At 39.5% G+C, this 15,313-nt stretch overlaps 1 protein-coding gene across 1 annotated transcript; it reads left to right on the top strand.

Annotated features, from left to right (window-relative positions):
- The first annotated feature begins 6,644 nt into the window (after nucleotides 1–6,644).
- On the top strand, nucleotides 6,645–15,089 carry rad54l (RAD54 like). Its single transcript, XM_042417824.1, has 18 exons — nucleotides 6,645–6,975; nucleotides 7,093–7,176; nucleotides 7,393–7,503; nucleotides 7,635–7,695; nucleotides 7,789–7,924; nucleotides 8,938–9,007; nucleotides 9,495–9,783; nucleotides 9,995–10,119; nucleotides 10,217–10,367; nucleotides 10,518–10,644; nucleotides 11,638–11,712; nucleotides 11,871–12,001; nucleotides 12,258–12,368; nucleotides 12,857–12,980; nucleotides 13,072–13,150; nucleotides 13,234–13,413; nucleotides 13,597–13,760; nucleotides 14,389–15,089. Exons 1-18 carry the CDS (start codon nucleotides 6,973–6,975, stop codon nucleotides 14,588–14,590), a joined length of 2,223 nt encoding a protein of 740 aa, XP_042273758.1. The 5' UTR covers nucleotides 6,645–6,972; the 3' UTR covers nucleotides 14,591–15,089.
- The last annotated feature ends 224 nt before the right edge of the window (nucleotides 15,090–15,313 follow it).

Below are 15,313 nucleotides of genomic sequence, written 5' to 3'. Positions count from 1 at the left end.
AATGAGCATGCCCTTGATCAGTTTTAATTAATTGATTAGCCTACCTTTATGTCCATACAATTGACATTAGGTTAATGGGAAAAAAGTTCTCTGGAATAACTTGCCTTGAGTGAAGCCTTACTTGTCCATTTATTTAATTGATTATCTTTGCTTTGACTGTCCTTGCTGTTAATGAAAAAGAGAGGAACATGCATGATTTGGAGATGGAGTGCATGTGATAGGTAAGGATTTGTGACATTTTAAACATCTTAAATTCTAACCCAATGTTATTCATAAGAGAAAATAGTGATTATGCTCTAAGGTGAGTTTGACGCATTGGACCAATTTCATACAGTTTCGACATTTAACATGATAAATTGATATGAGAGAAACATGGTCATTTGCTTGGATGACTAACTGAAGCAGTAATTAGCATTATATGCCAGGAATATTAAGTACTGTTTCTTTTGTCCCGACAGAGAGGTGCGAAAGTAACAATGTGCAACGTCAATTTCCAGCCTGATTGCGGCCGTCTCATTTATCCAAAATTTTAAAAAATGGTTGGTATTGGTAGAGGACATGTGTATGTTGTTCACAATAAAATATGGTTACTCTAAATAAATGCATCTCTGTGCAAAGAGGAAAATACAAAAAAGTTATACTTTAGTCCCCTGCTGTTTTGAAGCAAATTAGTGTGCAGACAATGACCAATCTATCATCTAGAATGGTTAACACCACCACAGCTGCAGGCATAGTTGAAGTTTCCAGTGGTGGATATAACTAGTACATTTACGTAATTACTGTACTAAATTTTGAGGTACTTGTACTTTGCTTGAGTATTTCCATTTGATGCTACTTTATACTTCTACTCCACCATATTTCAGGGAGGGAAATATTGTACTTTCTACACCTTCGACTTTCCCTTTAATCATCTCACGACCCCTCAGATTTAACTGGTGACCCTTTCGAGAGGCCTGAGCCCTAGGTTTGGAACTGTGAAGGAATTTTCATATAGTCAGCTCTCTGTCCTTCTTCGGGTCAGGCCAACTTCTCTATTTGGTCACTCTCTTTGGAACCTGTGCTTAAGTCAATTATGTTATGACTCGGGCCAAGTCTGTCTGGTAAACAGATCCCTATCTGACGTTTAACTAGACGTTGCTCACAACTCTCCTTCAGACTTTTGGGTAGCATTCATGGTGTCAGGACTGTGCACTTAGATTGTACCCCAAGTGTCTCCTTAATCGATTAGCTGTTAATTCACTAACAAAGACCACACCATTTGTGTGGTATTTAAAAGAATAGTTTATTGGGATTGGCAAGAAGATTCGGGAAGAATTGGATGAGGGTCAATTGCGGTGGGATGATTGGGGTAGAAGAGAGTGATGAAGAGGGTCAATCGCCGGGAGGGGAAGAACAGGAGTCATAGGTTGGTCGAAGTTGTGTACGGTGGGATGATAGGGGACAAGGGGAGGGATGAAAGGGGGTCGATTAGATTGGGATCTCAATGAGCTTTCAGCTTCATCATCCCCCAAAGTTAACTTCACTGGACTAGGTGAGAATAGGCTCTTATGTCACTGAGGTATAGCTATAGTAAGCTTCATCATAATAAGCTTAAACATACCATATGAGAGTGCAGCAGTAATCTGGGAAAAACAGAGATAGAGCACAGAGAGGGTTTCTTTGTCTTTTTTTGTTAGTTCATAACCAGGTTCAATTATATTAACACCATAGGGTTGATTTTGTTGATGTGTCTTTTTCCCTCTACACCAGAAGTTGGAATGACTGGTGCAGGTGTAAATCATAAGCTCCATCCCCCCATTCTGGGAGGGTGGAGCTGTGGGAAGGATGAGAGGACACACATGCACAGCACCAAGACACAGGATGAAAAGAAAAAAGGAAAAATTTGTTTCAGGCCGGTTTCGGGAAAACAGCAACATCATGACTGGCAATGTTGGGCACTAATTAGTTACATGTAACAGTGTTACATAATCAAGTACAATATAAATGTAATTCTAATTATAAATGTAAAATCAAGACATTCCAATCTTAATTCAAGCTGTATTGCAGAACTTTTAATGAAGTCTGACAGTAATCAGTGCTGGGTACTGTTGTGAGGTTTACACTGCCTGGTTTACATTTTTGCTGTTAGGCAGAGACCACAAGATAAATTGTAGTGAAGAAAAAAACAAAAGCTTATGACTCATCCATTGCAGCCTATGGAAGATAAATCAGGACAAGCACAGTTGTATATTGGGTTGGTGTATGTGTGTGAGAGAAAAGAAATTCTTGGATCAGCTTTTAATAAAAGCTTCACATAAAACATTAAAAGCATTAAAACGAGGTGTAAACAATTAAAAACAGTTATTGAAGAGTTAAAGAGAATAATAAACAACACATTCTACAGGACTGAAATATAATTTGGAAATGTGCATATGCTATTTAAGTGCTGGGGGTCAGTGGCGTATCCAGAACATTTTGACAGGGGTGGCCAAGATGGGACACAGAGCTAGTGTGGGGTGGCTATAGCATATCAAACTTTAATGAATGGCAGGTGATCAAAATGTGTAAACATGGATGTTCAATGCATCACATTACTTCAACCTATGCGCAGATAAATCGTAATTGAATTCCAAAACTGATGTTAGCATCCAATTTAATGTTTGTCCTCAAGTCCAGGTTGATGTTTTACATTTTATCATACAGCATTAAACTAAAGGTGCCATGCTGACCACCCACAACAACTAAAGTTGATATTACAACCTAAAACAGCACATGCAACATGCCATTCTATTCAGTTTTCTATTCCATGTCCATCACATTTTACATTTCCACCTATCACAGTCTCTGGGAAGCAGTGGTTATTGAAATATGTCTATTTTCTGTTCAGGATAGGCTACACATTTTCTAAGAGCCATTTCCCTGCAGTGGAGTAAATATGTTATATGTTACAAGTTCAGAATGAAGCTCTGGGTCCAAACTAGTGCAACACATTTATTCACAGGGGTTAGCTGTGCAAAACAAACCAGACCTAAACCAACATTCACAGACACCCACTTCACGCAGTGATAGGCCAGCTGTGTGGAGGTGACAAAGAGCCATTCATGACACAACTATTTCTGTGACTTTTCATGTAAATAGCTGAGTGCAACACAATGACTGCCTTCTAGGGGAGACTGTCTGAAAATATGCACCATTATCCCCATATTTAAACAATATGACTATCTCCTTCCTCTCTCTGTAACAGAGGCTTGCCTTGAGTGAAGCCATTTGGAATGACTATAAACACATTTGATATCCGACGTAGTCAGACAGTACGTTGTAAGAACCAGCTCTGAGAGATGATAAATCCACCCTGAATGCTGATACTTAGTTCTGGGTGTGCCTGGGCCTATCCACCTGGCACTCAGGCTCACCCAGTCAGAAGGCTTCCTTTTTTTAATGGATCATCCAAAGAATAGCAGTCAATGATTACCGTTTCAAATATGACTACACGACCAATAAAAATAAAACAGTTCTTGTTTCTTGCCTCTTGTTTACCATATGATGATGTTGATAGGTCAGAATTTTTGAGTGGCAGTGCATTTTGCAAATACCAGATTGTGAGCTCCTCTTTCCCTCAGCGTACAGCCTGTGCATTGCACAGAGGAACAGAAGCCTACTGTCCACTAGCTAGCTGCTTTTAGTGAAGGTTAAGATAAAAACCATGGTGAAACAAAGCAGTCACAAAAAAGATGTCATGAGGAGCAGGAGGAAGAGAATTCAGCTCAAGTTCAGCCATCATTCTCAACCCAGACACCTACTCCTGTTCCAATTTCTCCTCAAGTGCCAGGCAGTAACAACACCTACGTGGCAGCAGCAACAAGTGACATGAGGGCACCAGTGATACATACAGACTCAACTCTTTGTCCCTGCTCTCCTTTGAAAAAGAACTGACTGAATCCTTTACTGTAATGAAATAATTTCAGTGTTCAACACCAAGCCATGTTGTCTCCTGCTGTAATCATCAAAAGTAAGCTAATTTACAATTTTGGACTGTAGTAGTTGATTGCCTGTTTCACTATTATTGTTTACTGGGTATAATTTTTTTTGGGTGTACAATTGAATTTTATGCTGATGTTGCTACATCTGCTATCTGTGTGTGTGTGTGTGTGTGTGTGTGTGTTTGTGTTTGTGTGTGTGTGTGTGTGTGTGTGGGGTTTATGTGGCTGCTGTGCCAGGTCAGGCTGATGCGGGTTCACCCATAGCTGTGGGAAGTAGGCGTGTTGGGGGTACTGCAGCCTCCAGGTGGCTGGCAGCCTATAGGCCCATTTGTGTTGTTGCAATTACTATTTTTTTCTGTTGTGTGTGAGCTGGTCCAGCAAAAATAGACCCTTTGTGTAAAGATAGTGGAGTGGGGAAAAGAAGCATGAGACGCGTGACTCACGGACCCAGTTGATACATGCTGTTAGAAATGTCTCCGGCAGCCTGACAACTAAAAACTGTAGTTATCAACTTGACAGGACAGAGGAAACTCTCTAGAGGAAACAGAATTAAACTTTGAGCTTCTGAAATATTTTTAGACAGCTCTGATGGCTCAGCCCAGGATTTATCAGGAGGACGGCTGCTTTACTGCAAACAATTTCACTTTATGAACCTGGACTGCGTGTGTGACCATTCGGATGTGTAGAAGAAGACAGAACATAACATTAATTACCATCAATTAAATTAATTAGAACCTGACTGATCATGTCGGCGTGTCAGGAGATTTAAATAATCGATGAAGTGGCTGCTGTGTCTCCTGCGTAAATGCACACAGTGTCTCTCTCAATGGGGAGATGCACTTATTGTTTCTGCAGCTGTAGGATCGCTGCAAGTATTTAATAAACTCAAACATTTTTTGGGGAGGGAGTGTTTAATAGTCAGCACACCCACATGAAATCATGTTCTCATGGCTATGAGTTCACCTGCCAATTTATGTACCATTTATGTACCACATTCACAGCCAAATTTGTATGTATTTCCCTGCACAGTCAAGAATGGAAAATCAATCATCCCAGTGGTATGGATCGTTTACGTGATAGAATAGAGTATAAGAATGCAGTTTTCTGTAAAATGTGCAGATTTGGTTTTTCGTGAGCTGACCAGTACTGAAGCACCAGTGGCTGTAGGCTATAATAAATGCACCATGGATATGTTACGATGTGCGATTTCTGTCAAAGTTAACACTGCTGCTCTCTGTTGACACTTTTTGCAATACAATAGTTAATAAACAGTACCGTGCACTTTATAGCTGATGAGCAGCCGATCTTGCCAATGCAAATATACTGTATTTTAGACTGGACGGGCTATAAAAGACTGCCTTTTGTCTGTACTGTTATGTACAGCCTTTACAGACTAATGCTCTGTTGGTTGAGCATGTTGGATCGGCAGTGTTATTGCCTTTGTGATTCAGAACATTGCAAAGTAAACTGGTTGCTCATTTTTCAGTTGTTTATATTTGTTCTTTTTTCTTCTTCTATCTTTTCATGAGTCAGTTTTTCTGGGAAATGATGGCCCACCCACTTTTAGTATTGGCCCACCCAAAATACAATTTCTGCTTACGCCACTGCCTTAATGTTACCATAGAAATTAGGGTACACCGTGGTAACATTACACTGTAAAAAAACTAAACAGCTAAGCTAACGCCATTTCCTTGCTCTTAATAATATAAGCAGATTAAGTGATAAAATGTCAGTTTTCACAGCTACAAAGTCTAACGTTAATGTTGATATTATAATTGTCAGTCAAGTTAATGTCATGCAATTGCAGAATTAAGGGGTCAACACAACATAATCTGCTAAAAACATGATTAAAACATGATTAAGTTATCAACTTTACCATTTAAGAATGATGCAAGCTTCTCCATTAGAATCCACTGGTGGCTGGATCAAAGCACTGATCCTCGGCCTACTGGTTACCTATTCGTGCCTGCCTAAAACTTCAAATTTCTGATTCTATATTGTATATTCTATATTCTATATCATGCATTGGACATTTGCATATTGTTTTACATTTTGAAGAGTACCTTTCACAATCGTTTATTGATTAAATTATATAGTCTGGTTTAATGCATTTAATACAAATCTTAATGTAAACCATATTATTTGCCATTAAGTGGATAATATTTAATGGGGTGGATTTAATAAGAAAAAAAATAACTATTTCTATTGGCCAAGTCTGTCTATACTATATCTATATTTCTGTTATTTCTTGAAGGATAATAGAATTCTATCATGCAGGGTGTATGGATCAACATCATCTCAACCTCATCATATGCAGCCCACAGTCACCATTAATTGTCAGCATCACCAGCATGTTAGCTTTTATAGACTACAAACAATATACTATGCCTCTTAATTCACATCACACTATGTTCTCATAAAAGTAAAGTGAGAGGGCTAATATAATTCTTAGTAAACACCGGATTGTTTGATAAAATATAGGATGTTTTTTGTTTGTTTTGTTTTTGAGTAGGCTATTGTAAACTGTATCCCGTTCTATATACTCCGGAACAGTAGGTGGCGGTATGCACCTATATGTTAGTATTAGTATTGCAATCCGCCAATGAAGGCGAAGAAGAAGAAGCGAAAATTTTCTTCTCTTTTTTTTTTTTTTTTTTTTTTTTTTTTAATATTTTTTACCTTTCTCGCTTGCCGTAGTGTTGTGCAACATTTAGCGCGCTCTTCAACACTGTACTAACCATAATACGTCCATGGTACTGACGGGAAACTGCAGTTGCAGATTAACCTAATGCTACAATAACTTTTCCATGGGACTAACGTAATATTAAATGAATTTGCTAAATCTTTCTGCCAGTAATTATCTATTTAGGAACTCAGAAAAAACGTACGTACATTAGCTCCTTTGCTGTGGGAATGACGTTAGCGGGGTAACTAGGGGCAGAACTCTAATTTATCAACACAAGGAGGTGAGGAGTTAATAGTTGTTACCAGTCTCACCGGGGAAATAAGCAAAATGGTAAGCATGCTAAATTATAACTATCTATTCCCATGAGGCTATAAAGTGCGTTCGGGTGTTGACTACCAGCTTTAACTATCTACTGCTAACCTTCTTCCTATAACATCTTAATCCCAGAGAAGGAGTCTGGCTCCCAGTCAGGTTGCTAAACGAAAGCAGGGGGCAGATTCCTGTGAGGAGGATGAGTGGACGCTTAGAACTGTAAGTAAATGATGAAGTGTTGTTGTTTCCTGTAGTTGTATTGTGCCTGACTGGTACATTCAAAGCGGTGGAAAATGGTATTTCATGTTTTCTTCATAATGTAGAGCTATTTTTGTCACCTTTTTTTGGAAAATAGGTAAAAGGGAATGGTGTAATGTCAGTGTTGGTGAACATTGGTGTGGTTAGTATTGAAAAGTGTGTAATGCCTTTTCACAGGAGAAAAGAAAGAAGAGTGATAAAGAGAAGAGAGAAAGCCATATTTCTCCTTTCAGAAAGCCTCTGACACAGCTGAACAACCGACCTGCATGTATGGATGGTGACAAGCATGTAAGTACTGTTGAGTCATTTTGAAATGAATCTAAGGTTTGTATGTGAATGCTGGAATCACTGGTTCCACTTTCATGCAATGACTTGGCTCACTTGTTTAAAATCAGTGTCTGTTTCTTGTTTTTTTACAGGAGGAATTTATTCGAAGTATACTCTCCAAGCCATTTAAAATTCCCATTCCAAATTACACAGGTAGCACTTCTCTTGTTACTGTGGCTTTTCTTTTATGTCTAGTTCAATAGGTAAAAAGGTACTTCAACTGCTTCCTTCATGATATCCCCGCAGGCTCTATGGGAATCAGGGCACTTGGTCTAAAGCGTGCAGGAGTGAGGCGAGCACTTCATGATCCGTTTGCAGAAGATGCACTGGTTCTTTATGAGCCGTTATCTCTGAGTGCTCATGACCTGATCAAAGCAGACAAGTAGGTTAAAAATATTATATTTAACTGAATGTTCATGTGTTGATTGGAACTTGTCTTCCATTTAATCTGTTTTTCTGTGAGATGTAGTGAAAATCGACTAATCGTTTAAGCTGCATAAGCACACTTTGTAGGTTGGTTACAGCATGTAGAAGCAAGGAAGTGACAGAAAAGTGTTTGTATTTTAGTGGAAAGTCCAGAGGCCACATGCACCAGACTCTGTATAGGTTCATGACTAAAATTGCTCACATACAAAAACAGAAATATGCACTCTTCATTAGATTTCTAAAGCCTTGTGTATGCATGGTTATGTTTTATGCATGGTTATGTTTTATGAATCTCAATCATTGTGGTAGTGGGCACTCGTGCATAAGCTTCATGTCCACTTCCACAATTAGACATAAATGGGTGTAGATATGCCATTAATCACCTGCTTGCATATCAACACTTTGGCCTGCTCCACTGTCTTCCAGTGAAAAGAACATATCTCTGTCTCTCTATTTAAAGCAAGGAATCTCTGTCTGTATGTATGTATGTTTGTTGTTTGCTCTCGAAAACCGTTCATCTGATCTGCTTCATATCTGGCCGTAAACTGCTTCTACTGTTCAACCTCAGTTTAGTCTCACTGGTGAAGTTTCTATCTGGATTTAAACCATTTAATTTATTAAATCCTTATTGTTTTAACTGATATGTTTGTTAGTTGATACATACATATGTGGTTCTTGAGAAATAATAAGCAATCGGTCTGTTTTCACGTTTTTAACGGACGCTGCACTTGTCAAAAGAATTAGCACAATTTCAGCTGTCCCTACTCACAGCGAACGGATCATCACATGTAGCTTTAAAACATCAGCAGCAGTGATAATCAGAAAAACATTTCAATGTTTCTGCGTTTGGTAATTCTCTCAATATGTAAGAATTTACATTGTTAAGTCTACCTTTCCCATGTGGGATTCAAATGTGCGTACCCACACGGTGTGTTTTTATAATGCATTACTTCTCTTTGTCCTGTTCAGAGACAAACTACCAGTCCATGTCGTTGTGGATCCAGTCCTAGGAAAAGTCCTCAGACCCCATCAGAGAGAGGTAAACCTGAGAATGTCTCACATTAATGAAGCTTGTATTGGTTAGTTTCTTAAACTTAAACCTGCAGTGTGGAACTTTTACACATAAATGAATGTCTGTTACATTCAAGCCCTTACCAAACGAGTTCACACGATGCTGATTAAGCCTATCATATTCCCGTGCTGGCTGGATGAATGCATGCTTCACATGCTCTATGGGCAGAGCATGCACATTAGAGACTTCTGCCGGCCGAGCAGTGAACTTCCGTTAGCTCTCTGCTAATTTGAATGGGAATAAAATAATTAAATCATCGGGCTCTTCTAGACATTCTAAATGTTATCAGACTGAATGGATCAAATTCTGATAGTGAAACAAATCATTTTGTGGGGGTTGTGTGATGCTCAAAACAATTTATCCACAGTGTTTTTGTAATTACTCTCACTGCCAGAAGGGGCGACAAAAGTCCCGCACTCCAGCTTTAAAAACAGATGTCTTTTATTGTATCAAGGGGGTGAAGTTCTTGTGGGAGTGTGTGACGGGCAGACGCATCCCAGAATCGTATGGCTGCATCATGGCTGATGAGATGGGCCTGGGGAAGACGTTGCAGTGTATCACCCTCATGTGGACGCTGCTACGCCAAAGCCCTGACGCTAAGCCAGAGATAGACAAGGCCATTGTAGTTTCACCCTCCAGTCTGGTTCGCAACTGGTACAACGAAGTAGGAAAGTGGCTGGGAGGACGCGTCACACCAGTGGCCATCGATGGAGGGTCAAAGGAGGAGATAGACAGAAAACTAGGTAACTTCCTATAGAATTCCCTCATCCACTAGAATTAGAAAAATATACCACCAAACCTTGAATGGTGTCTAGTAATGCAGGGTACTTATATCTGACAATATCTGGTTGATTTCAAATGAACTTTCTCTCAAGCTAATAATGTATCTGTTTGAAAATATTACAGCATATTTGTCTGCTTGTTCATCATTCTTTTGTTTTACTTGATTTCAAGTGAACTTCATCTCTCAGCGTGGTTTGAGAGCACCGACTCCGATCCTTATCATCTCATATGAGACATTTCGACTGCATGCTGAGGTTCTGCACAAAGGCAAAGTTGGACTTGTCATCTGTGATGAGGTATTTCAGCAACATCATTAAACTCTCCCACTCATGCATTACAGCACAGATTTGTCAAGGACTGTTGATGAGATGATGTAACATGTGCATGCTGTAGGGCCATCGGTTGAAAAACTCTGACAACCAGACATACCAGGCCCTAAATGCCATGAGTGCCCAGAGGAGAGTGCTGATATCAGGAACTCCTATCCAGAATGACCTGCTGGAGTACTTCAGCCTGGTCCACTTTGTTAATGCTGGGATCCTCGGTATGCAGCCACACACACACACACACACACACACACACACACACACACACACACACACACACACACACACACAAAAGAACTAAAACACATTTGAGTTATTTCTGTTGTTTGCACTGATCCTGATCATTTAGTTTTTCCCTTCGATGGCAGGTACAGCCCAGGAGTTTAAAAAACGATTTGAGCTTCCCATCCTGAAGGGTCGAGATGCAGATGCCAGTGATAAAGATAGGCAGACTGGAGAGGAGAAACTCAAGGAGCTGATCAGTATTGTCAACAGGTGAGATCAAGGCACACACATTTTCCTTGAGATGCATTCTATCTGCTCTATTTTCGTGACAGTGTTTGGTTTGTTTCTAATTATGTACACCTGACACTACTTGTCTGTGTAGAAGATGTTGGACTGTGACAGTCACTGAGCCTGTACACTGAGGAAGGCATTAGCCCAAGCGTTGGTGCTGTGCACCTGCTCTGCTGCGTTACAAATGAATACATATACAGCAAACATGTGCTTGAAACGAGTCCACCTGTAGTCCAACATGCAAGATTTATCAAGCAAGTAATCATCACTTAACACATTCAAAAGGATTCCACAGTGCCATTCTGTTTGTGTTGTTTCAATATCACATAATGTTTTTTGAAACCTCAGATGTACAATGTTAAATTTGTGACTGATACCAGTTTCTGTCTTCTATTTTATGTTCACCTACTTGTGATCTAGTATTGTCACTGCCTGTCAAAAAGCTACAGATGAACCCTTCCTCTGCAAATGGTAGAGCTACTCGACCTCAGGCACTTTATGTTTGTTCAAGTCCAATATGTCATTTCTGAATTAAAATTTGATCACAGTGACGGCAAAATCATGGTAATTGTTATTAATACCAGTTGCAAAAGCCTGTGACCAGACGCTGTGATCAGATCACGTTGGTAGCAGGTGGAGATGGGCTGTCATACTCCTTACCACTTACATCATTCTTTTTCCTCTTAACATGATATAATCCTGACTGTTGATCAGTAGTTTTTAAATTACCAGCCAGCAAAACACCAAATACTGCACACAGTCTGTCTCAGTTAAATATAACACACTTTGTACAGAAAGCATTTGCAACACTGCAGTTAAACACGTTACATATGTTATGCTTTGCTTCATCTATTGCTTGATATAATGTACTTGTTGTTGTCTCCAGAGAACATTGGGTGTGTTTTGATTTAGGTAACCCGATATGTAACTATATGTTATAGTGAATAATGGTTGCATGCTGTGTCTCAACAGGTGCTTGATAAGGAGGACGTCTGATATCCTGTCTAAGTATCTCCCTGTGAAAATTGAGCAGGTTGTCTGTTGCAGGTAGGTTTGATACTGAAGCAGAGATAGCATATTTTAGCATGATTTAATTCATATATTCATTCAGGAAGTATTCCTACAGATAATAGGATAATATCTGTAAAAAGATATTTCATTTTAATATGTAGATTCCTATTGAAGGTATGACTGTTTCCATGTAGGCTGACACCTCTGCAGACAGAGCTCTATAAGCGCTTCCTGAAGCAGGCCAAGCCCATTGAGACGTTACAACAGGGCAAAATCAGTGTATCCTCCCTGTCTTCCATCACATCACTCAAGAAACTGTGCAATCGTAAGTGCTTAAACTGAATACAACACACTCTGTAAAATGTTGCATTATAATGATCAACAAAAAGACTGTCCTCTCCCTTTTTTTGAAGCAGTTATTCAAATACAGGTTCAAATGTAGAGTAAAGGAGAGGAGAAACCAAACCAATGCTTATTCATTGTCTTTCATGACATAAGCCATATAGCTATGTTGATTCCATGTTTGTTATGAATCAACTGATGCATGCAAAAACCAAATATTGTTGTTGTGTGTGTGTCAGACCCAGCTCTCATATATGAGAAGTGTGTGGAGGGTGAAGAAGGCTTTGAGGGGGCGCTGGATCTGTTTCCACCTGGCTACTCCACCAAAGCTGTAGAGCCTCAGCTCTCTGGTAAGAACATGTACACTACAGCTCAGTACATCTCTGATGGTGTTAAATAGTAATCCACACATATAGCATGATGGCCCCTGTGGACTCACTTTCTAAAACAACAAAGTTTGAAAGTTCTCTGTCTAGCATTACATACATGGACACCTTGCCTGCCAGCTACTGTCAATCAAACAAGACACGCCCAGCCCCTCCAGCTACTGAGATAAAATAATTTAGAGACCTTATTTCTTCCTTTTGTAATGATAAAAATCTATTGAAATTAAATTAGAAATAACATTATTTTTGACTGCAAAAAGGAATGACTACATGTGATTTCAGTAGGACTTTATCACACAGACGCAAGATGGATATCAATCTTGATAATGTTTTAAATGTATAAATATGCCATCTAAAGCTATGTTGTTAATGTTTTAACATCTTCTAACATGAACTGAATGAGGTTTTTCATCTCTCAATAAATGGGTAAGAAATTGTTCCCTTTGTTCCAGGGAAGATGCTGGTTCTTGACTACATTCTGGCCATGACAAGGACCACAACCAGTGACAAGGTGGTACTTGTCTCCAACTACACTCAAACACTGGACCTTTTTGAGAAGCTGTGCAGATCTAGAAGGTGCTTTTCGGGGAAACCACCATTTAATTGTGTTTGTTTTCTATGTTTGTCAGTTAAAGTGAGCAACAGCCCTCCTCCTGTTCTTTTACAGATACCTGTATGTTCGACTGGACGGCACAATGTCCATCAAGAAAAGGGCCAAGATTGTGGAAAGATTCAACAGTCCATCTGTGAGTAGAAAACTCTTAGAAATGACACTGTGAGCTTTGAAAAACAGTTTGGTAGCATCTGTTTTTTTGTTGTTTTTTGTTAGAATCCAGAGTTCATCTTCATGCTGAGCAGCAAGGCTGGTGGATGTGGCCTCAATCTGATAGGTGCTAATCGCTTGGTGATGTTTGATCCTGACTGGAACCCAGCCAATGACGAGCAGGCCATGGCACGGGTGTGGAGAGATGGCCAGAAGAAGACCTGCTACATCTACAGACTGCTCTCTGTCAGTTCAACACAGCTAACAAGACACAAACATTAACAGATTATCACCACTGCCTGTCTGTTTTTATGCTTGAAGTAAAATAATAATGATATAATTGTGACAGAACAGTGGGGTGCTGTTGAAAGAGTTTCCATCTTTAAGTTGTGTGTGTGTGTGTGTGTGTGTGTGTGTGTGTTTGTGCAGACAGGGACGATCGAGGAGAAGATCCTGCAGAGACAGGCTCATAAGAAAGCCCTGAGCAGCTGTGTGGTGGATGAAGAGCAGGACGTGGAGCGTCACTTCTCTCTGGGTGAACTCCGAGAACTCTTCACTCTTAACGAGGAGACCACCAGCGACACACATGACAGGTAAAAAACAAATCACTAGTAAAAGTTGTTAAGCTGTTCACTCTGCTGATTCTGCTGAGAGTTAAATTGACTTTTAGCAGTCTGGCCCACAAAATTGATCCAGAGCCCCAAAGTCCTCAAAGATGATTTTTTTTTTTTTAATATTGTGAGCACACAGAAAACTTGTGCACACAAACGCCATGGCTGTCAAAAATAAGAGGAAGAGCTGTTCTACTAAAAATAGTACCTCATAATCTATCAAATATGAAAAATCACATCAAAAAATGGGAACAAACTATTTCATCAGTAATTATACACTGTTCTGTGTTTAAAACCAAAACTTAATTTATGGTGAGAGATGTGATAACACTCCATTGAAGTAATCATCTTAGACATTCAACCCTAATGTCCAGGCTTTAAGTATGTCTGATACAGCACAGACTCTGTTTCTGGTTGCCGTATCTCTTTAAAAATGATGATTTTCAAAACCCCAAAATAGACTTTTGTCATTCAGACAACAAACTTCATGAGACACAAAAAAAATCAAATTACCACTGATACACCAGGTGTTTTCATTTGATCATACATATTAATAATAATAATATAGCGTAATAACCTGTTTTCATTCTGGCTCTTGCGGTGGTGTCAGGTTTCGCTGTCGGCGCTGTGTGAACGGCAGAGAGGTTCGGCCTCCTGCAGATGACGCTGACTGTACCAGTGACCTTTCCCAGTGGAACCACTGCTTCGACAAGAAGGGCCTGAGGGACCAAGTGTTGAAAGCCTCCTGGGACGCTGCCGTCTCCTTCGTCTTCCACCAGCGCTCTCACGAGGACCAGAAGGGTGTTGTATAGCAAGAGGAACACATCAGACTGTCACACTGCTACATGTATATATTGATATTTATTTGTTGTTGAGTTTTTTCTGTTGATTTTGTTTTTTAATGAAAACTTTAAAGAAAAAGAAAATAAATGACTGACTGGTTATCCGTCCATCAAGAATGCTGTAACTTCTTCATATTAATAACTGTGTTTATAACATTTTTAAACACTGGTAATAGATTTGCCAGTTGTGAGGTTCAGTTCAATTTTCAAGTTGAGATCTTAATGCATTTCTTGAACTATGGTGCAGTTGTACTTGTGCCCAGTTTACTGAGATGTGTGCAGGTAGACGGATACTCTTACCTGTGTTGGATACTCATGATACTCATGATGTCACCTGTCTGTGACTCAGCTGATAGTTGGATGTTTGAGGGTTTACTTTATTAAATCCATACAGACATCTGACAGCAGCTGCAAAGATGATGCTGGATAGATGCCTACTCTACTATAACATTAAAAAGAGGTACCAATATTTAAACTGGGTCGATTTTTGGTTAAATCCCATCCAATAACTTTTGTAATATATATCAGCATACAGTCCACAGTATCTGTTAGCAGAGTATGTTGAGGTGTCATTAGAGGAGCTCCAACTTTGTCTTAGTGGATCAAAAAGGGAGAAAGAGTTGAGTTATTGAGTAATTTACAAGAACACACTAAAGGCTGTAAACTGTAAAGATATGTTCAGAAAAGAAAAGG

This window comes from Thunnus maccoyii, chromosome 7, assembly GCF_910596095.1.
Source record: "Thunnus maccoyii chromosome 7, fThuMac1.1, whole genome shotgun sequence".
Lineage (NCBI taxonomy): Eukaryota > Metazoa > Chordata > Actinopteri > Scombriformes > Scombridae > Thunnus > Thunnus maccoyii.
The sequence above is the reverse complement of the archived record's forward strand: the minus strand, read 5'-3'. Positions and strand labels throughout refer to the sequence as shown.